Source organism: Muscardinus avellanarius (genome assembly GCF_963383645.1).
Source record: "Muscardinus avellanarius genome assembly, chromosome: 2".
NCBI lineage: Eukaryota > Metazoa > Chordata > Mammalia > Rodentia > Gliridae > Muscardinus > Muscardinus avellanarius.
The window spans coordinates 73,426,159-73,450,353 of record NC_137787.1 but is presented as its reverse complement, the minus strand read 5'-3'; the positions used below and the strand labels follow the sequence as shown (position 1 = coordinate 73,450,353).

The 24,195-nt window shown below is 36.1% G+C and overlaps 1 protein-coding gene across 2 annotated transcripts in view; it reads right to left on the bottom strand.

The window, feature by feature from the left end:
* Positions 1–7,396: 7,396 nt before the first annotated feature.
* Positions 7,397–24,195, bottom strand: part of IFIH1 (interferon induced with helicase C domain 1) — a gene marked incomplete at both ends in the record, with an annotated part of 62,972 nt that continues 46,173 nt past the window's right edge. For both annotated transcript variants that reach the window (XM_080688983.1, XM_080688984.1), the window contains 10 exons: positions 7,397–7,576; positions 7,675–7,765; positions 8,260–8,450; positions 10,631–10,792; positions 12,310–12,459; positions 15,566–15,825; positions 17,051–17,326; positions 20,354–20,477; positions 22,410–22,526; positions 23,902–24,119. In XM_080688983.1, coding sequence (XP_080545109.1) covers positions 7,397–7,576; positions 7,675–7,765; positions 8,260–8,450; positions 10,631–10,792; positions 12,310–12,459; positions 15,566–15,825; positions 17,051–17,326; positions 20,354–20,477; positions 22,410–22,526; positions 23,902–24,119 — 1,769 coding nt within the window. The remainder of the gene's footprint in view (positions 7,577–7,674; positions 7,766–8,259; positions 8,451–10,630; positions 10,793–12,309; positions 12,460–15,565; positions 15,826–17,050; positions 17,327–20,353; positions 20,478–22,409; positions 22,527–23,901; positions 24,120–24,195) is intronic.

The window sequence follows — 24,195 nt, the reverse complement described above, 5'->3', positions numbered from 1 at the left end:
TCCGCAGTGGCTCACCTCGGCTTGCTGTAGCCGTCCCGTGAATTCGCCGGTGCCGCCAGCAGTATGGCGCTGCTGCCGCGTCCTCAGGCTTGAGGATCTCCTCTGTGGCTCTGTTCTCAGTCCGCTTTCCTTCTGGAGCCTGGTGATTTTTTTTTTCTCTGGTGATGGTGATTTCTGGCTATGAAAGGCGCTGATTTTGTGGTAATGGAGATTTGTTGTTAGCGGGGCTCTTAAGCCCTGCTTTTCTCGGTCGCCATCTTCCCGGAAGTCCTCAGGGCCTATTTTTTTAAAGGAAGAGTGTGACCAGGTATAGGTATCTCACAGTTTTCTGCCCCTCTTTTTCTCCATCCAAAGAATTTTGCCCCTTCTGTGACTATTACATAAGAAGTGAGCATCACCTTTCACTAATTCATCATCTTCTCATCAGCTTACAGAAAAACCAAGCCTTATTAATACTACTTTAACTATAATATAGCACTAAGGTAAATGAAGATTAGCAATATTTTTACAACAATCATTTTATCTACACAGATGATGTTGAAAAAAATTATCTCCAATTATCCTCTAAGTTAAAATGATTTTATTGTGTAGTCAGAACAACTTCATCTTTCCCAAAGCATAACAATACTGGATAGTGAATTATCATTCATGGGTTTTCATGTGCTCTTTTGTTCTTATCTCCACAACATCCATCCTTGACATTCCTATCCCTCGAATAAAATAACAACAAAAAACTTTGAAAAAATCTACTAGAACTGCACAATCCAATGCTTTTTTTCTTCCATCTCTCCTGAAGGGAGTCTCTCTTTTCCTCTCTTATTAATCACTGTCTTCTACATCTTGAATTTGTTTACAGAGTAAACATTCTGAAAAACTTTTACAAAGTAAAAATCCTGAAAGCTATGTGGGCAAGATCCTTATTTTACCCACTCTTCTCTGTGCCTAAAATATAATGCCTTAGGTAAGAATTCCCTATATATATTTAACTCCTTAAGATACTTGATGAATAATGGAAAATTGGTTATTGTTAGATGTTTATCTCTTTCAGTTGTTTCTCTTTCTCCCTTTCTCATTTGTCTACCAGCCTTACTTGAATATCTTTTATATCCCATTGATCGTATTTTGTTTTGTTCCTAATTAAGTCCCTTCTACCTTTCTTTTCTTTTCTCTTTTTATATTTTATGTGAACTATAACATATGACCTAGACTGAAATTATTTTAATGCTTATTATAATTATTAAAGTTTTTTCTTTGTTTCTCAAAAATGATCATAAAAAACTAAAGTATTGAGCCGGGCCTGGTGGCGCATGCTTGTAATCCCAGCATTGGGAGGCTAAGACTGGAGGATGGCGGTTTGTGGACAGCCTCAGCTACTTAGTGAGGCCCTTTGCAACTCAGTGAGACCCGGTTTCAAAACAAAGAATAAAAAATTAGGCAGGGGGTGTAGCTCGGAGGTTGAATACCCCTGGGTTCCATCCCCAGACCCGCAAAAAAAAAAAAAAAAAAAAAGTATTGATCACAAAGTTTAGGGGAAACATAACTGATTTTTCCCTGTGAGGTTGTGCCTTTCAATTGAAAAACTATTTTTCACGCAGGGCGTGGTGGCGCACGCTTGTAATCCCTGCGCTTGGGAGGCGGAGACAGGAGGATCGCGCAGGATCGAAGCCAGCCGCGCTGGCGTAAGAGACCCTGTTTCAAAAATATAAAATAGGTCTGGGAGTGTAGCCCGGAGGTAAAAGGGCTTCCAGGAACCCCAGTACCACCAAAAAAAAAAAAAAATCTATTTTTCACAACTAAAAGTAAAATATGTTAATGCTTGCCGGCGTGGTGGCGCACGCTTGTAATCCCTGTGTTTGGGAGGTGGAGATAGGAGGATCGCGCAAGGTTCGAAGCGAGTCACGCTGGCTTAAGAGACCTTGTTTCCAAATAAAAATATAAAAATGCTGGCTTAAGAGACCCTGTTTCCAAATAAAAATATAAAAATAGGTCTGGGAGTGTAGCCCGGAGATAGAAGGGCTTCCAGGAACCCCAGTACCACACACACAAAAAAAAATGTTAATGCTTTAGGATTCACTTATCCTGTGAAAGTTATATTAAATTGTAATTTGGAATTCAACAGATTTCTTAGCATAAATTGTACAAAGCCAAGTCATGAGAATACAAATCAGGGTCAAATTCTAAGGGAAAGGATAATTTTAGTATTAGAAATATTGTGATAACTGAATTGGTATTATTCTCAGGTGAGGTGGGCAAATGAGTTAAACATAATTTTGTCTGTTATTTTGAACACTTTAATATTATACAAATCTTTATAGCTTGATGAATTATAAGATAATTATAATGCCCTTAAAAGATTCAAAATGAGCCGGGCATGGTGGCGCATGCTTGTAATCCCCACGCTTGGGAGGCGGAGACAGGAGGATTGCACAGGTTGGAAGCCAGTCCCACTGGCTTAAGAGACCCTGTTTCCAAATTAAAAAAAAAAAAAAGTATAAAAATAGGTCTGGGAGTGTAGTCCGGAGGTAGAAGGGTTTCCAGGAACCCCAGTACCACCAAAAAAAAAAAAAAAAAAAAAGAGTCAAAATTATAAAATCCATTCATCCAGCAATCCACTCATCCTATATGTAGACAGTAGTATATGTAAACTCATAAAGGGTAAAAAGAGATGTTTAAAAGTGCTCATCTCTAGTTCATTATTGTTTTACATATGTAACTAAGTAAATTACTTAAACTTACCTTCATAATTTTCAAGATAATTCTCACCTTTGAAATTAGCATATAAAAATATAAAATAGTTCATCAATTATATTCAACGTTAGTGGCACAAGTATATTATAAAACTGGTATGGTTAAATATTACTGCATACAGCAGTCATTTTCCCATGGCCTTACCTAGAATCTGACCTTTGCTGGGTTTTAAAATTATGAAATAATGTACAGAGATCACTTCTATCGCATTTTCCCTTCAAATGAGATGCTTATAGAATTATCAATTTCATGTAAAGAGAGAATTCATTTTATACTATGAAACTTCTGGAAATTATAAAGAATATCTTTCCATAATTATTTCAAATGGAAATAGAACCAGAGAGAAAAATGTTTAAGAATTTAAAAACCAAAAGCAATAATTTGTTCTTAACAAAAACTGTTGATAGTTTGATCTCTCCCTCTCTCTCTCTCTCTCTCTCTCTCTCTCTCTCTCTCTCTCTCTCTCTCTTCTCTCAAGTAGTTGCTGATTGAGTCTGTACAATAGCACTAGTCCACTTTCTTAAAGATGAAGAAGTGAAGAAGCTCTAATTAATATGATATCTGTATAATAAACCTACTAAACTTAGTTAAGTCCACTTATATATACTGATATTTATATTTATATTAGTACTTCTATTTCTATTGTGCCCATAGAAGATGTGTATATTAAATCCTCCATAAACTACATTGAATACCATATTCATAATAATAATGTTTTATTACAGCTATGACTTCTTGGAATGTGACCTCTAGGCTTACTGTTGATTTGGGGGACTCCAATGTTGTAAATGTCCTAGCTAAATATTAAACATAGATCTAAAATTTACTATAATTATGATTATGATGCTATCTCTACATCTATGACTACAACAGCCACGGCAGCTCCTCTGGCAACTCCTGCTACTCCATTTTATGCACAATTGCTGCTAGTGGCCAACTGTTAGATATGTTTCATATGGCATCCAATGTTTCTTAACATTCCTTCAAGGTTGGTACTATTTCCCTTGGCCTCAGTGACATGAAATGGCTTGTGCAGGTGGCAAAACAAGTAAGGACCCAACCAAATTTGTCTCACTCCACCCTCTATGCATAAATAAGAAGAATAAAGTCACATGTCTGGTAAAACTAATTAAAAAGAAATACATAAACCACAGAAGACAGACATTTATAGCTGTTTTAAATTTATAACTCTTAGAAGGAAATAAAAGTATTTTCTTGGTATTCTTTTTTATTCTTATGACTCATATAATTGTTTACCAGATTTTAGAAGCAAGTATTTTATTATGTTCAGGGTGAGTGAACAATATTTTCCTTATATGTTCTCTTCACTTCAGTTTTGAAAATGTGAATGGTGCTGGATTCTAGGGAATGATACCTTGGTTTTTTCTTTGAAGATCACAAGATATTCTTTATGACTTCCAACCATGTGCAAAGACACATATTTGAGTAAGGATCAGAGTGACCAGAAAAGATTGGAGCAATAACATTTGGTAGAAAATATCAACAATACCCAATAAGCAGTTCACTTTAAGGTTGGAAATGCAACCATCTTCTCACTCTCTTTTGATATTCCCCAACATTAGCTAAGTATGTTCTACTCTCTTACATCTTAAAAGCAACAATAACAAAGAGAAACTCCAAATCTTTCTTGGCTTCACATTCAATTGAATTGAAAACTATGCCTGAAATTTCTTTATCCAAAGCAAATACTCTGCTGTAGGAACTATTAAATGGCAAAGAAAAAAATATTCACCTCTCTCGGCCTTAGAGAAACGAAATGGTTGTCGAGGTTGCAAGGTGAGGTCCCAAACCAAATTTGCCTCACTCCACTCTCTGTGCATTAACATGCCTCTCTAAGGTATGTTACACTTTTAAAAAATACTTGTGGCATGCACTAATCATCCTTTGGGAAATGATTTCTTACTTATGCTCAAGTTGCCTCAATGTCATATATATAAAATATATGTGCAAACTCTAAATTACTGAATCTTGATTTCATTTGGTCTGAAAAAAATCTCAGCTTTTGGGGTGGGGGTTATGTTTTGGCATTCCTTATCCATGAGGTCTTCCAATATTCTATTGACTTGGTAATGTTTGTTTTATGATTTCCTTTGGACACAGTGTACCCATTCTGTGGGATTCCCTGGAATATCCTTTCACAGACATGAGCTACATTCCGGAGTGTAGGGTCTCAGCAGATATTTAGTCCATAGCTGGCATTATCACACATCATTAGACAAAATCTAAAAAAAAAAAAAAAAGCTAGCAGGAAGCCGAGAAATGGACTATGAGACTATCACATTCATAAGGAAATTGGGATATCACTTAATCCAACCCTTTATTTTCCAGGACAGAACACATAAGCGCTATGTAATGAGGTTGCTCAAAGTCACTCATTCAAACTGGAAATTCAAATTCAGGCCTTCTCACTCCCAGGCTGATGTTTCCATGTCATGAGCACATTCTAAATGATATCAAAATACGATGTCAACCACTAAACCAAGCATGGGAAGGAGGGATGGGGAGGGAGTGGGGTGGGGTTGGGTAGGGGCTAACTGGGCGATGTGTGCATGTATGTCTACACAAATTTTTTATCCCAATATGATGTAAGAATACAATGCACCAATAAAAAAATTTAAAAAATACTATGGGTATTAAACTCTTAAATAACAATCAATCAAAATGCTGCAATAAATACTTGTTTCTAAATAAAATATATGCATCTTAGTTCACATTTTAAGGTACCCTCATGTATTAAGTTTTATGCTATTTGAAATCTGTATTTTAAAGCTTTAAAGTAGAAGTAGCACTTTTTCATTGAAAAAAGTTAATAGAAAACATAGATGGAAAAACCTGATATTTGTTGATACCTCAAAAACAGTCTGCATATGTTACACTAGTACATTAGCTACTTTGTGCATTTGGCTTCTTGCATACTTTCCAAAACATTCTAAAAGACAGCAATGCTTTAAGTGAAGTCAGCTGGAGTTTTGGAAAGTATTTTGAGAAAACCACAAATGTCTTTTGTCTTCTCTCATTACCAAGGGCTCTGATTGGCTGATAATAATCTTTGCTTAACACTTAACAATAAAAAATTTGAAACTACTATAATATTGAATTTAATCAATCCATCAAAGCTACAGAAAAATTTTCTTTTTACTCCCTCTAACTTTGTCTTTCTTCTTGGTCACAGGTTGTCACTAACTATCTTTGGAGCAAGCCATCTATGAGACTTGGTGCCAGTTAAGATGGTCGGTTGTGGTGTATGTCTTATTCCTGTGGCTCTTCTACAACAAGAGGTTGCTCTTTCACTGGAATGATGTCCCGCAGTGCAGAACCCTGAACCAGCATCCATCTTCAATATGATAGTACATTTTTCAGAAACACTACAAGTGTCATTGCTCAGGGAGGTTACTCTTCTGCCAGGAACTGGGTGGAGGCAGAGCAAGTCCTTTCTCTTTATTCTTCAGAAACATCGAAGATCTGCTTCCTGCTCAACTCCAGGCAAGCCCTGGTCAGAAGGGTGAGCTACTCTCTCCATGGATACAGGTGATCTCGCTGGCATTAAGACCCAGTCTGAATTTACCACCATTCTGTTACTAGGTAGCTGTCTAGCATATTTTGTTCATGGAGGAGGAGAAGGTTGCGGAGGAATGGGGCTGGAAGTGGATCCTTTCCTCATTGTCCGTAGATAACTATGCAGTCTGCTGACACGTTGACTTTAGCCTGGTGAGAGTCCCGGTAGGGACTTGCCTAGACTTCCCTCCATGAGCTATACTAAACAACTGTTGTTTTAAGCCACTGAATTTGTGGCAATTTGTCATGAAGCAACAGAAAATTAATAAAAGCAAACATAGATAATATTATAAACATTCCACTGAGCTGGATGTGGTGGTAAATGCCTATATCAGTACTTGGGAGGCAGAGATAGGAAGATCTCAGGTTCCAGCTAGTCTTGGTAATTTAGAGAAAAGCTCAGCAATTTATTGAAGCCCTGTTTTAAGTAAAAAAATATATATATTTTATATATTTATATATATATATATATTTATATTTTATATATTTTATATTTTATATTTAAATATTTTATATATTTTATATTTAAATATATTTATATTTTATATATTTTATACACACACACACACACACATATATATATATATATATATATATATATATATATATATATATATATATATATATATATATGGCTGGCTGAGGTATAGCTCAGAGATAGAATGCCCTGGGGTTTAATCTCCAATACCCACCCTTACATGTGCATGCTTATGTACCATCCCCCAAACACACTCACTGGTAAGGAGGCTGATTCAGAAAGATAAACCAATTTGCCTAATTTTATTCTGAAAATTAGGGGCAGAACTGAGGTCAGAACCTTGGGTTCTCATTTATGCTGACATATTTCCACAATAATTTACCACACTGACGAGTATGATTGGTATATTTTCTTTATTGTCAACTGATAAAATGGATAATTGAAAACATAATATGTTGCTTTTTAAAAGAGCTCAATGCAGATTGAAGCCATGATTCAATTAACTGTCACATTAAACGTGCAGTATAATAAAAACACTAATCAAATTATGTATGTTAAATTGATGATAGTTTTAAAAGAATCTTGAATCAACTGTTAATCCTCATCACTACATAAATAATATTCTAAGTAGTCAAGATCAGGAAATTTGATAGGTAATTCAACCCACTTTTTATATTGTTTCTTTGATGAGTTGTTTTTGAAACTGACTACAAAATTCCTTATTTTGAGACAAGGAAAATCTAAGCCCTTGTGAACCATCATTGTTCCCCAAACCTGGAAAACAAGAGAGAATAAGAAAAAAAGTTAAATGTGCATTCAATTAAGTCTTCCCTCTGGCCAAGGGAAAAACTAGTCTACAACAATTTACTTACTTGGCCACATTTGCAGATAATCTCTCCATTTGTTTGGTAGTCTGCAGATTTCTTTTGTAATGCTTTGTTTTCTGTCACAAGATAGAGTTTCCTGAAATTGGAAGGAGAACAAATCATCACTGAGACTTGGAAAACTACCAACAACAGCCCACAGTCCACGTTGTAACAGGCCATGCACATGCCTATATTGTTCCATACCTCTTTCTTCCTCTCCTTCTCCTTCTCAGGATAACTTGTGGTAAATAAGGTGGATATCCCCTTTCTACACATACCACCTCAAGGGTCATATTGGCTTTTATGACTCCTTCCAAGATGTGTGGTTATTTTAACCTAACTTTGTTAAAAAATTTGAGAATATGAACATCCACAGATTTTGTGTATTGGCTTTGGGACTTACATTTCTCCCTTCCTGCTCTAGTGTAGATTATTTTAAAAATAGAGGATTAAAGTTGGAGTATAACTTGGGGACTAAAGAAGAGGAAGTTCTGAAAGAAATCTCATTTTCACTACTTTGGAAAAATATTTATAATACAATGTGCTTCACCACTAAGTAGAGAAATTTAGTAAGGAGTCTTCCTAACTCACTTGAATTCTGGTGTCATGTTGACATGATGCATCTTCTCAATTACATGGATATCTTCCCCTGAGCAGGCTAGCAGAGCACAGTTTTTGCAGTGGAAAGTTATTAATGATGGATTGTCCTTGAACTGTTTTGCAATACTTCTCTTGATTTTCATTTTCTTCTCCATTAAACTTTGCATCTGTAACTCCAAAATCTACATAGAGAAAGAAACAGTGGTTGTAAAAATATTTCCCATAGTTTTATTGAAGTAAGTATCCTAGAAGCCATAGATTTTAGATAGTAGAAAAAACATACACTCAGCTTGTGGTCTGGAAGATAAAAATAATGAGGCAGTGACCCCAGAAGAATTTAGTATATAATCTGCTCCTGCAATCAGCCTATGTTCAAACAAAATGAAGCAAAGAGTCAAAAGTTGTCGGGTTAGTGCCGGAGAAAATGCTTAAGATGCATAACTTGCTCCTAGAAGTCTGATCTTATTTGAAGATTTCAGTTATGTAATATCTGCATATGACATGGAAAATAGATTCCATGTTTGTGTGAATTCTCTCCACTTACTAGTGTTCATCTAAACACTGCATTAAGAAAGCCTCAAGTCAGAGAATCCTGGTAGCTGTGATTATTAATACTTGCTAGGGGCTTTGAACAGATTAATGGTGGTGTGAACTTCACTTCCTTGTCATTTTTTCTGAGTTCATCTACCTGGAGTAGTCTTAGATGGGAAAGTCCCTGTGCTAAAGGAGATCCAGAAAGGCAGTTCATTCTGAGACCTCAAAAGGAAAATATCTACTGTGGCTTGAATATGGCTTATCTGGCTTATCCCCCCAAATTAAAGTAGGAGCTTGGTCCCCAAAGTTTTATGTTAAAATCAGCAAGAGGATAGAAATTTAATCTGGCTATGGCATTTAGTTGGGGCCTATGGAAAGTGATTAGATAAGATTAGGTTATTAGAATGAAGACCCCCACAATTGAGTCCTAGTAGCTTTATAATGATAGGGAGAGAGACCACATAGATAGAGATACATATACACTCCTGCCATGATGTGGACTTTGCATCTCTAGAACCATGAGCCAAGATAAACCTCTCCTATAACTAAGTAGCCTACCTCAGGAACTTCACTATAGTAATGGACATCTGACTAATACACTGTTTTATTCTAAGGATTGTCTGGGAATATTTGGTCCATCCATAAATTCCAGAGATTGTGCTAAAGTTTATCTTAAAGAATAAGTTTTATCATAATTAGTTTATAATAAAGAACTAACCTTTATAAACATTTACTTGATTCGTTCTCTTAGGACATGAAATGTGAGGCAGTGACTTTCTAGTGGCATTATTTTGTAAAAACTTTGACACTCTAAAATGTTTGGTTAGCTTTATATATAATGGGGTTTTTAAATATAAATTTGTATAGAAACCTGGCCAGGAAACCTTGGAGTTGGTTATAGCTTTGCACACCAATTTGAAAGCATCCCTTTCCTAAACTCTATTTAGGGTAGAGCCAATTCCAATGTTAAGAAACTAACATTCACACCCATATGCAAGGGTGTGAATTCTCTTCTAAATGGATTGTTTGCTATTATAGTAGTTACAGTCTTTAATTCAGTGGTATAAGGGATTTCCTGAAATATTGTAGAAATACATTCTTCTCTCACTGTATTCCTCACACAATTCAAATAACTGTTAGTGAATTGCGATTCAGCTAGATGACACATCCTATAGTTCCTAATCATTCAGATCTAGCTTTAATGCCACTCCTCTAAGAGGCCTTCCTCAAACACCCAATCCAAAGTAGCCATCTAGTGACTTATTTTATATCATCCTATTCTAATTCTCTAGCACTTATCCTTCATCACACATATACTGCATTTTTACTTTGGTTTATCTTCTCCAAACTTAACTAAATACACACTAGAATATAAACTTCATATAGCCTGGGTGGTTATCCATGCTGTTTGTTATCATATTTTTTTATGCCTAGAACATTACTGGGCACACAGTAGGCATTTTACAAACATTTATGGAATAAAAATATTTGTGCTTGTACAAACAGACTGGATCAAACCAAAATTACCAAATTATATTGAATGAGTGAATTTTGCTAATCCTTCCAGATCAAAAGCAATCTAAATTTACATTATCAAAGTTTATGGTTGATTTTACTAGAATGAACAAATGTTCCTAAAACTTTTCTGCCCACCACAGATCTTGATTTTTTTTGTGTGTGTAAGTCTGGACTAAACACAACTCATTTAACTGAAACTTAAAATTTAGCACAATTTCTATCTAGGGAAGTAACAACAGATATATGAATGGCTACCACGTGTGGCCATTTTTAAATGAAAACAATATTCCGAGGTGGTCAAAAATAATACCTTGTGGGCATACTCGTCTGGCTTCATATTTTGAACATGGTGTATGGCTTTATACATCATCTTCTCTCGATAATCATTAACCATCTCACGTTCAATGACTCCAGAGCCACTGGGTGCAAGCACGATGTATTTGCTCTCATCGGCTCTAGCTCGACCACGGGACTGAGAATGTGAAAAATATCAAGTAAATGAAAGGGTATGCTTGGCTTCAGACTTTCCTGGTTTGGGTCTGGAAAGATACTCATTGCTTAGCTTCCCAGACTTCACATAATCTCTTCATTTGGTAAAGTTAATTATTATTCATTCTGACTAAGTCAGCTCTTTAAACTTAAAATGTGCTCTCAGAGAGAAACAGCATTCCCAAGGAATGATGGTCAGGTCTCCACACCAGCCTTGAAAGTTCTCAGTAACATAATACCATCTTGCCCAGCCTTTCTTTCACCCATGGGGACCATGAACAGTGACTTGGGCTGGGAGCGCTTCTGCCTGGCAGCGGGGAGAATGATAAAGGACCTCTGTGGCCTTGGCATCAGGGCTGGTGAGACTGCAGATGTGCTCCTGGCATCCTACATCGGACCTGGAATGCTTCTTCCCATGGAAACATGACCAATAAAGAGACAAATCTCTATACTTCATAAAGTGAAGCTCGGGTGCATTTTGAGACCTGGAAATATGGCTCCAGAGCCTACCAATTATACTGTTATCTTCAAGAAAAAAAATGGATTCTGAGTAACAAACCTCTGACTTATAAATTCCTGAATTGAAATTACTTCCTGAGTAGGTGGCTACCTGGTTATCATAGTCATCTATAGTTTGCCTTCCATCCAAGGATGCAATTTATATTAGGAATGGGAGGCCTTTGGTTAATGTTATGGGAAGAATATTGTATCTATTAATCAGCCTAACTCCTAATATACTCGACAAAAAGTAACTATATACTGCTAGCACAAGTAAGTAAAATTTCAAAGGATATTGGAACACCTTGCTCATTTATTTATTGCATTAATATGTTTTTTCTCACTCAACATTTCATCATGAAAAATGTTAAACATAGAAAAGTTGAATGAATAAGGGAGAAATATTAGAAGAAGCGGGGTTATTTAAGGTTTGGGTATTACACTTTGTCAGACATTTGTGAGATAGTGCAGTTCAGATTCCTGGCCTCACAAGAGTTCAGTCAACCTAGAAATGGGGAAGCTTCTTTGGTTTCTTAAAGATGAAGCTATGGTCATAGTGCTTAGAAATCTTAGGACACATGAGTAACAACCAAAGAAGGGCGTTTTAAAATATGAGTTAAACCACAGTCATTCATATAAATGAAAAAACTTCATGGTTCTTCAATATTGTTCTTTTAGGTCAGGTGTAATGGTACAGGTCAATAATCTTAGTACTTGGGAGGCTGAGATAGGAGGAATGCAGTCTCAAAGCCATCCTCATTGATAGGCCCTCAGCATCTCAATGAGACCCTGTTGAAGTAAAAAAGTAAAATAGGCTGAGGGTGTAACTCAGCGGTTGAATGCCCCAGATTCAATCCCCAGTATCCTATCCCCCCACCACCACACACAATTGCTCTTTTATCAGAAAAAAGATATATTTTTTAAAGTTAAAGAGATGTTTTGTGCTATTAAAGAATGCAGAATTTAAAATTTAGCATATTAGATAGAGGTGTCTGAATGTACCTGGACCATGGCTATTTCATTAGTGATAAGCCCATAACGGATAATGATATTACATTCTTTGATATCCAGACCTTCTTCTGCCACTGTGGTGGCGATAAGCAGATTTATTTTTCCAGTGCGAAATTTACTAATGACTTCTTTTTGTTCATTCTGTGGAAACATTTTAATAAATTAAATTTTGTGATGCTAAACACATTAAAATCTTCTAATTAGGACAAGAAATAATAAATTGCAACTGGTCAGTGTAAATCAAAGGATTAGATCATACACGGATTCGCTGCCATCTGTTTTTGGCATTGAACAAAGACATAATGGGGAGACAGCATTTGATTTCCAATCTGGGATTACCACACAATAACAAAAATATTTCCATCCTCCAGTCTGGAGGTGGGAGGACCATCACTTATGCCAAGGAAATAAACTGATGGGTGTTTGGGGAGGAAGGAAGGAGAAGACGCTGTTGGCCGAGAGGAGGATACAGCAGAGGGAGGCTGCCAAGGGCCTTTGTTCTCATGCACTCATTTCAGGATATTTCCTACTCCAAGAATAAAAGGCTGTGACACTTTTATAGATTGCTGAGTTTTGAGTCTTAGGGAAAAAAAATGCACACTGTATACTTCATTTGCTCACTTCAAGAAGCATTCGGGCAAGGAACATATGAATTATTCCTGAAAGGATACGTAAGAAACTAAAAATATTGGTCACCTCTAGGGAGGGGAGGTGGAAGACAGGACCAGGGTGGTATGCCTTATTAACCATGAGCAAGGGAAATATGGGGCCTACTAAATAAAGAAGAAAATATAAATTAAGCAAATAATATATAAATAAAATAGATTATTAAACGTAAGATTTCTAATAAAAATCTGAATTTTGAAATTTAACATTAATATATCAACATTTGCCCTCTGAGCCAGGGATGGTGGTAGCACATGCCTGTAATCCCAGGACTTGAGAGGCTAAGACAGGAAGACGTCAGGATCAAATCTAGCCTCAGCCATTTAGCAAGGTCCTAGGCGGCAACCTAGTGAGACCCTGTTTAGAAATAAAAAATAAAATAGGAATGAAGGTGTAGCTTGAAGGTAGAATGCTCCTGGGTTCAACCTCCAGCACTACACACACAAATATATATAATACATATATATATACATATATATACATATATATATATATACACACACATGTATATATGTGTATATCTTAAGTGTATAAATATATATATAAGCCTAGCCTCATATAGCCAGTGATGTTTTATTTTAATGACTACCAAAGCTATCATATATTTGGTACACTTTCATGCTATCTTTTGTCCCTATATGTGAAACACAATCAACTTGCCAGAGCAGCCATGTTCTCTCACCCCCTTCTCTTTCTTCTTAGAGGCATCATGAGTTTTTATTTGATTCTTAATGCTTGGAGAACCCTGGAGAAAGGCCCCTCTTGAGTGATAATTTCTCTATTGTGCTCTCTCATCTACTGATGAAACTAATAGGTTCTTGAATTTTAGCAGAAGATTTCTGTGCCATAGTTAAAGGGGTCACTGTAATAAAGAAATTTCGGACATGGTGTCAGATCTTCAAATCATATCAGGTAAACCTGAACTCCTTTCCTACTGGTCAGTTCACTCTAGTTTACCACGTGAGGCTGCAGGGAGTGGGGGTGGAAGTATGTTTTATTTGGGCATGTAACCCCCAGGTTCACAGTGGATAGAAAGCAGTAAGTAATTTAAAAACAGGCTTTTTATTTTCCTCTCACATCTTTTCATATAGGAGATGAGGCTCCTTATGATAAAGATCGTAACACTAGGAGTAAATAAAAGAGAAACTGAAAAATAAGACCCCAAGTGAAAAAGCATAAATATATTAATACTTATTGAGGATCAGAACTGAGGCTGAAGACTAAGGTTCAGTTTTGCCTTTCAGCTTTTTAGAAGTAAGGGCCAAACTTGGAAATATTAAGTGAACCAGTTTTCACCAATTAGAGTAAAGAAACTTGTTACCCAAAGAACACAATGCTTTCTCTGGCATTAAATCAATGCTTTCTCTGGCATTAAATCTTAGAAGCAGCTCCAACGTTAAGTGCCTATACAAGGCACTTTGAGACCTAGAGTGGACAATTTCAAGAGTTTTGTTTTCTAATCAAAGAACAAAACAGATTGAGTTTGCTCTGCTGGCCTGAATGATGATTAGAATTGAAGCATTTCCTTGTCTGGAGAGATTCAGGGTCAATATGACTTTAGCCTTCAGAAGAACATTTGACTCTCACAAAACATCACCGGGATTTCACCTATGCTTGTAATGTCTACAAGTGTCCTTTTTCTCTCTCAAATGTATTTTTTAATGTGCACACACAATAAGTATAATAAAATAATAACAAAACAAAAAATTTTTTTGTGTACTGGGGTTCCTGGAAACCCTTCCACCTCCGGGTTACACTACCAGACACATATATTTTTATTTGGAAACAGGGTCTCTTAAGCCAGCGAGACTGGCTTCGAACCTGCACCTGTACGATCCTCCTGTCTCTACCTCCCAAGGGGATTACAAGCATGAGGCACCATGTCCGGCCTCAAAAAAAAAAAAAAAAAACCTTAAAAAGAAGCATATTAATTCTCAAAACTCCAAGTCTCTAATACATCAAATATTTTAATTTTTCTAAATTCTCTTGCAGGTTTCATACTACATAAATGTATTTTGCATAGTTCTAATGATAATACGCCCATTTTTATGAGGGCTTAATTTTTTTTCAGTTTTTATTTTAACATTTGTCTACATCATTGAGTTCAAATATCACTCATTTTTGCAAAAGAAATTCAATTGAAAAAGTTCCCCCAAGCCTGGCATGGTGGTTCATGCCTATAATCCCAGTACTTGGGTGGCAGAGACAGGAGGATTGCAGGTTTTAAGCCAGCCTCAGCAACTTAGTGAGGCTGTCAGCAATTTAGCAAGGACCTGTTTCAAAATAAAAATATAAATAGGATTTTGGAGGTAGCTCAGGGGGGCATTGAGTTGATTGAACTCAATCCTCAACACCACAAAAAAAAAAAAGAGAGAAGTTATTCCAAGTCTGTAAAAAAAATGAATTCTGTAACGATGTTTAGCTTATTAATTACCATAGGTTAGCCTGCCGTTAAACTCAAGCTTTACGCCAAGTGTTTTACTTTGCAATTGTATTTGAAGGGTGGTGGGAAAAATGATGAAAAACATTACAGATATGAGAAATGTAATAGCAGATAAGAAGTCCGAAAGCATGTTGGTACCTGTGTCATAGGCTTGAACTCACTGCTGTTGCCGGCTCCAATCAGATGGTGTGCTTGGATTCCTACTTCTGCAAATTTTTCATTTTCACTAATCCACTGGGCAAGGGCATATGTGCTCTGTCGTGTTTTCGTAAAAATAATTCCTCGTGCTGATTTTTCAGCCCTAGTATATTGTTCCAGTATGGTGTTTCTTAATTTGGCCAACTTTTCATTTTCATGCTCTGGGTTTTCAGCCAGCTTCTTCAATATTTTCTTATTTTCTTTAAGACATAATTATAGCTATTAACTTCATTTAGTCATTCCACGATATGCATTTATCAATCTGTCACACTGTGTATCATAAATAATTACAATTTTATTTAATTAAATATAAATGAATATTTGGGTGGAGTTGTACACACCTGTAATTTTAGTACTTTGGAGGCTGAGACAGGAGGATGGTAGGTTTGAGGCCAGTGCAAAGTAACTGAGATATGCTGTTTTGAAATAAAAAATAATGGCTGGGTGCATAGTAAAATGGTAGAACACCGCTAGGTTCAATCTCTAGTACCACAATAAATAAATAAAATTTAAAACCTATTTAAAATTTACACGAATTAATAAATGTAAAAATAACCTTGAAGGAGAATGTAATTGAAGGTAAATAGCAGACTGAGAAATAACTCACCTACAGTAATCTTGTATTCTATCTAATAATCAGGTTTTTCGAACTACAAAAGTTATTACAAAACTCTTGATAATAAAACTGAATGATTAATTATGATCATACAAGTAACAGTTAATCTGGTCACATCAATTATGAACACCTAAATCAGAGTGAGATTTCATCTCTCAAAATGAATTATTATTATTTTTTTTTATTTTTATTTTTTTTGCTGGTACTGGGGTTCCTGGAAACCCTTCTACCTCCGGGCTATACTCCCAGTATATGTACACATATACATATACATATACATATACATATACATATACATATATATATACATATACATACATATATATATATTTTTTTTTTTTTTTAAATTTGGAAACAGGGTCTTTTAAGCCAGCAAGGCTGGCTTTGAACCTGCACGATACTCCTGTCTCCACCTCACAAGCTCAGGGATTACAAGTGTGCACCACCACACCCGGCTCTCAAAATGTATTTTTAAGAAGGCCTTTTGGATTCAGGTGTGGTGGCACATGCCTATAATCCCAGTACTTAAGAGGCTAAAGCAGGAGGATTGCAGGTTAAAGGTCATCCTCTGCAATTTTTTAGTATCTCGCCAACTCATCAAGACCCTGTTTGAAAATTTAAAAATTAAATAGGGCTGAGGGGTAGAGTGGAGGTAAAATGGCCCTGGGTCCAATTCCCAGGACCAATTAAACAAATAAGAAACAAGAGACAAGAGGGCCGACCTTCTGGAACACTAACAAGAAGCAGTAGGTTCAAGTTAAAGAGAAAAATGCACGAGACCATTCAATACACATTACTTTGAATCTTACCAGAAAATAGAGTCATGAGGAATCTATCTGTGCTGTCCTGTTTCCAAGCCTTCTTTAAACCAGCCTCGCCTTTATTCCCATCACAGTGGTCATCATCACCACTCTCACTGCTGTCATCTTCGAGAACTGCAAATTTCTTTTCCTTATCTTTATAGAAAGTCTCAAGGTGATTGTAGGCATCGATCATCCGGATGGTGTCATTAATTTGTAGGGCTTCATTGTACTTCCTCAAATGTTCTGCACAAACACGGTCCTTGCGATTTCCTTCTCTAGCAGCTAAAAAAGAAGACATTACACAAGTAATGGTGAGCATGCAAGTTTCCTGCAATTATGTTGTTAACCGCAACAAATAATGACTCCAAAATCAGCTTCACCTTAGTTCTGAAATGATGCGATTAAAGCTCAAAAATGTGTGGTGAGTTACAAAAGGGGGGAATCTTTTCCAACTTCTAGACTTGCTGCTTGAGACACTTGTACCTGATCCATGGAGGAGCAGCAAGGGAAATATATCAGTTGGGCTTGTCTTTGAAGGCACAGCTGTTAGTATTGGTCCTTTTTCCCTTACATACCTAATTAGAACATATTTACGCCTGTCCTAAACGGAACACAGAAATTCTATTTGATATTCCATTTGCTTTCGATTTGCGTGTGAGTATGTGATATAATCATTTGAAACCTTGGTTTAAACATGGGATAAACTGCTAAATCAAAATCCAAATTCCAGGGTCTCTGATCTGATTTCCAAGTCTTTGATCCATCTTGAATTGAGTCTTGTGCAGGGTGAGAAATTTGAGTTTATTTCCATTTTTATGGATAACCAGTTCTGCCAACACCATTTGTTGAACAGGCTTTTTTTCAGTGTATATTTTTGATCCCATTGTCAAGAATCAATTGGCTGTAAGTGTGTGGATTTGTTTGATTCTGCTCCATTGGTCTACGAGTCTGTTTATGCACCAGTACCATACTATTTTTATTACTATGGCTTTGTAGTATAGTTTGAAGTTAGGTATTGTCATGCCTCATGCATGGTTTTTGTTGCTGAATACTACTTTGGCTATTCTGGGTTTTTGGTTGTTCCAAATGAATGTAAAGACTGATTTTTCTATGTCTGTGAGGAATAACCTTGGTAATTTAATGGGTATTGCTTTGAGTCTGTAGATCACTTTTGGAAGAATGGTCATTTTATTGATATTTATTCTACCTATCTAAAAACATGGAAAATCTTTTCACCTTCTTGACAAGGGCATAGGCCCAACACTTCAACCCATAGACACAGGTAAAAACTTTCTCAATAAGGTCCCAGAGGCACAAGAAACTAAAAGGTGAATCAATACATGGGATTGCATTAAACTGAAGAGATTCTGTACAGCAAAGGAAACTATCAAGAACATGCACAGATAGCCAACAGAATGGAAGAATTTTTTTGCCAACTATTCCTTCAATAGAGAACCATTATCTAGAATATACTGAGAACTCAAGAAACTCAGAACTAAGAAAACAAATAATCCAATCAAAAAATGGACAAGTGAACCGGGTGTGGTGGCGGACGCTTGTAATCCCCACGCTTGGGAGGCTGAGACAGGAGGATTGCATGGGTTCGAAACCAGCCTCAGCTACTTAGTGAGGCTTTCGGCAACTTACCGAGACCCTGTTTCCAAATAAAATATTAAAAAAAGGTCTGGGAGTATAGCCCAGAGGTAGACAGCCTCTGGGTTCCACCCCCAGTACCACCAAAAAAAAAAAAAAAATGGACAAGTGAGCCAGGCATGGTGGCACATGCTTGTAATCCTCGCTCTTGGGAGGCAGAGACAGGAGGATCGCGCAGGTTTGAAGCCAGCGTTACTGGCTTAAGAGACCCTATTTCCAAATAAAATATAAAATAGGTCTGGGAGTGTAGCCCGGAGGTAGAAGGATTCCATCCCCAATACAACCAAAAAAAAAAAAAAAAAAGGCAAGTGAACTAAATAGACACTTCACAAAAGAAAAAAATTCAAATGGCCAATAAATGTATGAAAAAATGTTCAACATCATTAGCAAGCAGAGAGATGCAAATCAAAATTACTCTGAGATTTCACCTAACTCCAACTAGAATGGCAATCATTAAAAACACAACAGAGATGGGCATGGTGGTGCACACTTGTAAGCCCAAAATTTGGGAGGCTGAAACAGGAGGATCACGGTTTGCAGCCAGCCCTGGCTAAGTAGTGAGGCCCTTTGCAACTCAGTAAGACACTGTTTCAAAATAAAGAATTTAAAAATAGGGCTGGGGGTATAGCTTGGAGGTAGAATGCCCCTGGGTTTCATCCCCAGTATCTCAAAAAAAAAAAAATACTTGTGAGGGTGTGGAGAAGTGGGAACTCTAATACATTGTTGGTAGGATTGCAAATTAGTGCAACCATTTTGGAAAATAGTATGACATTATCCTCAGAAGAATGAAAAGGAACTTCCCATACAACTCAGCAATACCACTTCTGGGTATTTACCCAAAAGAATGGAAACCAAAATACCAAACTAATGCATGTGTATCTATGTTCATAGCCACACAATTCATAATTGCCAAACTATGAAACTAGCCAAGATGTTCCTTGACAGATGAATGGGTTACAAAATTATGCAATATGTACACAATGGAATTTTACTCAGCCATGAAGAACAAAATGGATGAAACTGGAGAACATTTTGCTAAGTGAGATTAGTCAGTCACAAAAAAATAAGAAATAGAATGCTCTCCCTAATATGCAGAAGCTAGGGAGAGAAAGAGTCCTAGGAAGAACTCTAGACATAGGAAGAGAAACCATAGATGAGCAAATAAAGAGGCCTAACAGCAGGTGATGGGAGGGGGAAAAAAGGAAATCCCCTAATGTACAAGCTGTACATACATTCACAAACATATCAAAGTCAATCACTAAGCCAAACATGAGGAGGAGAGAGGAGAGAGGAAATGGGGAGGGAATTGGAAAAGGGATAAATAAGTGCTGTGTACACATATGCCTCTACCATCTTGTACTCTATTAAGATGTATGATTACAATGCACCAATAAAAAATTAAAAAAAATTACAGGTGTGTGTGGTAGAACACACCTTTATTGCCAGTACTTGGGGAGCTGAGACATGATGATCGTAGATTTGTGTGGCGAGCCACAGCAACTTAATGAGGCCCTCCAAAAGTCAGTGAGATCCTATTTTTAAAATTAAAAATAAAAAGGGCTGAGGGTCCAGCTCAGAGGTAGAAATTTCCTGAGTTCAATCCCCAGTACCACACATACACACACACACACACACACACAAAAAAAAAAAAATTACCTGTTTTTTCCATTTGAATGGCCCATTGCTCATAATGCTGAGTTCCAAAATCTGACTGTGGATTCATTTGGCAGTAAGCTTGAATGTTTGTCATTATTTTTATAAGTCTCTTTTTAAATGGATCCTAAAAATAAATTATACACTTATTTTATCAATTTTTGTTGTTGTAGAATAACATTTTCTTTGTCAAAACAATTTACATGTTATAATAAATTTGATTCCAAACCTTTGCCTAGACAAAGTAATAGGATAATCTCTGATCACTTCTTTGCAACATTGCATTTATTTTTGTCAGCTGCTTTTTTACCTCCACCACCAAACCACATCCACACAAACACCAATATACCTCTGCTGGAGTTTCCAATTTGAAGCCTTACAAGAGTGAAGTTAATAACTGTTAGAAACCTCGAATGTTAAAGGTAATTGCAAAACACATATTGAATGAATGTCATTATTATTTAGAAAGCCTACAATCTACTTGGGAAAAAAATTCCTCTTTGAAGAACTGGTTTCAGAATCATTTCTACCAAAATAAAAAGTGTTTAGCAGTTTGGAAAAAGTAAAAAAAAAAAAAAACACAGATACAAAAGATTGTATACTATATGAACTTATAAAAAGCTCAAAATTAGTCAAAAGTCAGCTTTGGTTTTAAATATCAGGATAATAGTTCTCCCTGGGGCACTGGGGCTGGACAAGAGAACAAAGATATTTTGGAGTATTCTTGATGTTTTGTCCCTTTACTGAGTTTTGTTTGTACAGGTATATTTAGTTTATGAAAATTTTGCAGACAGTAAACTTATGAATTTATACTTCTCAATATATGTGTTATACCTCAGTGAAAAGAATGTTAAAAGGTTAAGTTTAAAAGATGGCAAATTCTTTTTTAAAATATCCTAAGAAAGCCGGGCATGGTGTAACACGCTTGTAATCCCAGCATTCGGGAGGCTGAGACCTGGAGGATCACGGTTTGCAGACAGCCTAGCTACTTAGTGAGGCCCTCTGCAACTCAGTGAGACCCGGTTTCAAAATAAAGAATAAAAAATAGGGTAGGGGGCGTAGCTCAGAGGTCAAATGCCCCTGGGTTCCATCCCCAGATCCGCAAAAAATAAATAAATTAAAATAAAATATCCTAAGAAATTATTTTATATGATTAAGAGTAAAAACATGTATTTATAATGTATGACTAAATAAATAACAAAAAAGTGAATAAAGTACATCCAAATGTACTAGGGAAGCTCCAATATATAATGCTGCTTTGCAGAATTTAAAAAATGGATATTATGGAGGTTGGTCATTAACATTGGATTAGTACCTATACATGTCATGCAGAGTATTATCATCAACTTCATGCTTGTTCTATCAATTAATTCCAATATTCTTGTAAGGTAGATTTTCTATGGAATTAAATGTATTATTAATACATATAGCCAAAACTTAGCATGCTTTTTCTCTACTCTACAAAAAAAGTATTGACATAACCTGATAGTTAATAATGTCCAAATTAACAATCTGTTGATTGTTTATGTGGGGGGGGGGTACTGGTGATTGAAACCAGGAATGTTCTACCTTTGAGCTACACTCCCAGATTTTTTATTTGAAACAATGTCTTGCTAAGTAACTACGTGCTAGCCTCAAATGTGGGCTCCACTAGTTTCACCCTCTCAATTACTGGGATAACAGATGTGAGCTGCTGTTTGGATACACTCAGTTGATTTTAATAATCAATAAAAATATTCAACAGAAAAAAAAGTACTAAAGTAAGTTCTTCACATTTTTACTCTGGTAGTGTTTTTCCTATGACAGCAAACATACAAATCAGGTAGGATTTCTATTATCATTGCCAAGTGTAATCTAGTAGCAATAAAATTACTGTGGAATGTCAGAAAACCAATGCTGTGGAATGTCAGAAAACCAATACTGGAAATCACAAAAATAGAGGATAAAATGAGTTGCCAGAATCCTTCTAGTTTATCTCTCAGTAATAAACAAGCATTTGTCATCTTTCCATTGAGTATGGTATTGCCAATAAAATAGATATAAAATGTTAGGCACATACTTCTCTGGTGTCATCTGCAATTACAAACTTCTTACATGGCTCCTTTATTGTATCTTTGAGTTGATCAAGATTTTCTTTCACAGTTTTAATGGTAAAGGCATCAAGATTGGCACATATCTGGAAAAAAACATTTTTAATATTCAAATAGTTTTTTTCTTATAATTGACTTAGTGTAGGTTTCTTTGTGTAAGAAACATGTAGTTTGCAATTTTTGGCATAAAAATGTCACATAAATATCATATAAGTAATACGTAGCATGACTTGCTAAATAAAGTATTTTAGTATTGCTTTACTGTGTACCTCTGATTAATTAATAACCAATAATATCTGTGCTGATATATTAAAAAAGAAGCTTTTAGATCAAATTGAAGGATAATTCTAGGAAAAAACAGATATTTTGTCCATGAGATTTCATTTTGCAGCTGGAAATGGATATGAAGAGTATAACAGCTTACAGTGATTGGCAGGAGATGGCTATGAGATAATCATATTGTGCAGACATAAAGGTCATCTTGACATCCATGGGTCATATTACCAATCTCTTCTATTCATAATGAAGACAGTGCAAAGTTGGAAACAGTCTTAGCTCTTGTGCCTTGATCACAAATTGGAATTAGTCCTTAATCCTAGCAATAATTTATACTTTGGAGCCTATAATTGCACCCCTGAATATTGCATTCTCTTTTTACTTAATTCAACTAAAATTAAAGGGCTTAAAGCTCAAATGCAGTGGCTTTGGTGGCAACACACTTCTTGTTCTACTCTGATTCACTTCACACTTGAGATCAACAGTGGTACTTCACATGGTATCACCCATAGTGGGCCACCTTCAATAAAAGATCCTCACATCTCTATTTTCCATTTAATTTTAGTTACCCAGATTCCTAGAATAACATACAACAGAAAAGATACAGAAAGCATGTAGTTTTGAAACTCATGGAGTGAAACACTATAATGTTTAAAAACTAGAGAAACTAATTGTATTTTTATATCAAATAGATCTATAAGTTTAACTATAGAAGTAGAATATTTAAGAAAGTATTTTATTTGTCCCAATTTTATATTAATTATATCCACTCTTCATGGTTGTTTGTTTGTTTGTTGTGCTACTGGGGATGAAATCCAGAGGCATTCTACCTCTGAACTATGGTCCCAGTCCTATTTTATTTTTTAATTTGAAACAGGGTCTCACTAAGTTGCTGAGGCTAGGCTCAAACCTGTGATCATCCACCTCAGACTAAGTTCTGTGATTACAGGTATGTGCCACCACACCTGATTCTTCATAAATTTTGATGATACTGTTCTATGTCATAGGTACTTATTAAGGTATATTGCTGACTTATGGATTGAGTATATTTACTGTAGTTAAAGCAATTTGATTCCACTGAACATTATAATGATCATGCACTTGAACTCAATCTTATTTAAAAAGCCTAAGAAGCGTGGCTATTTGTTTTAGCTATTCTGCATATACAAACAGTGAACGACTTACTTTTAAAACGTGTTCTTCAGCTTTGGCTTGCTTGGTGGCCCCTCCAACACCAGGCGAAGCCGTCAGTCCTAGTATCTGAGGCAGGGGAACCACTGGTTTGTTTTCTTTCTTGAGGCTATTGTTTTTCAACTTCTGTTTCAAATAACGCCTCATGATGTTGTTATAGACTTCTTCTTTGTTGGTGTGATGACATTCATCAATGATAATGAGGGAAAAGTCTTAAAAAAAAAAGTAAATCGTTTGTTTTCCCACCTCAGCAAGCTACAATGAGACAAGTAATTGATCGGCCATGGG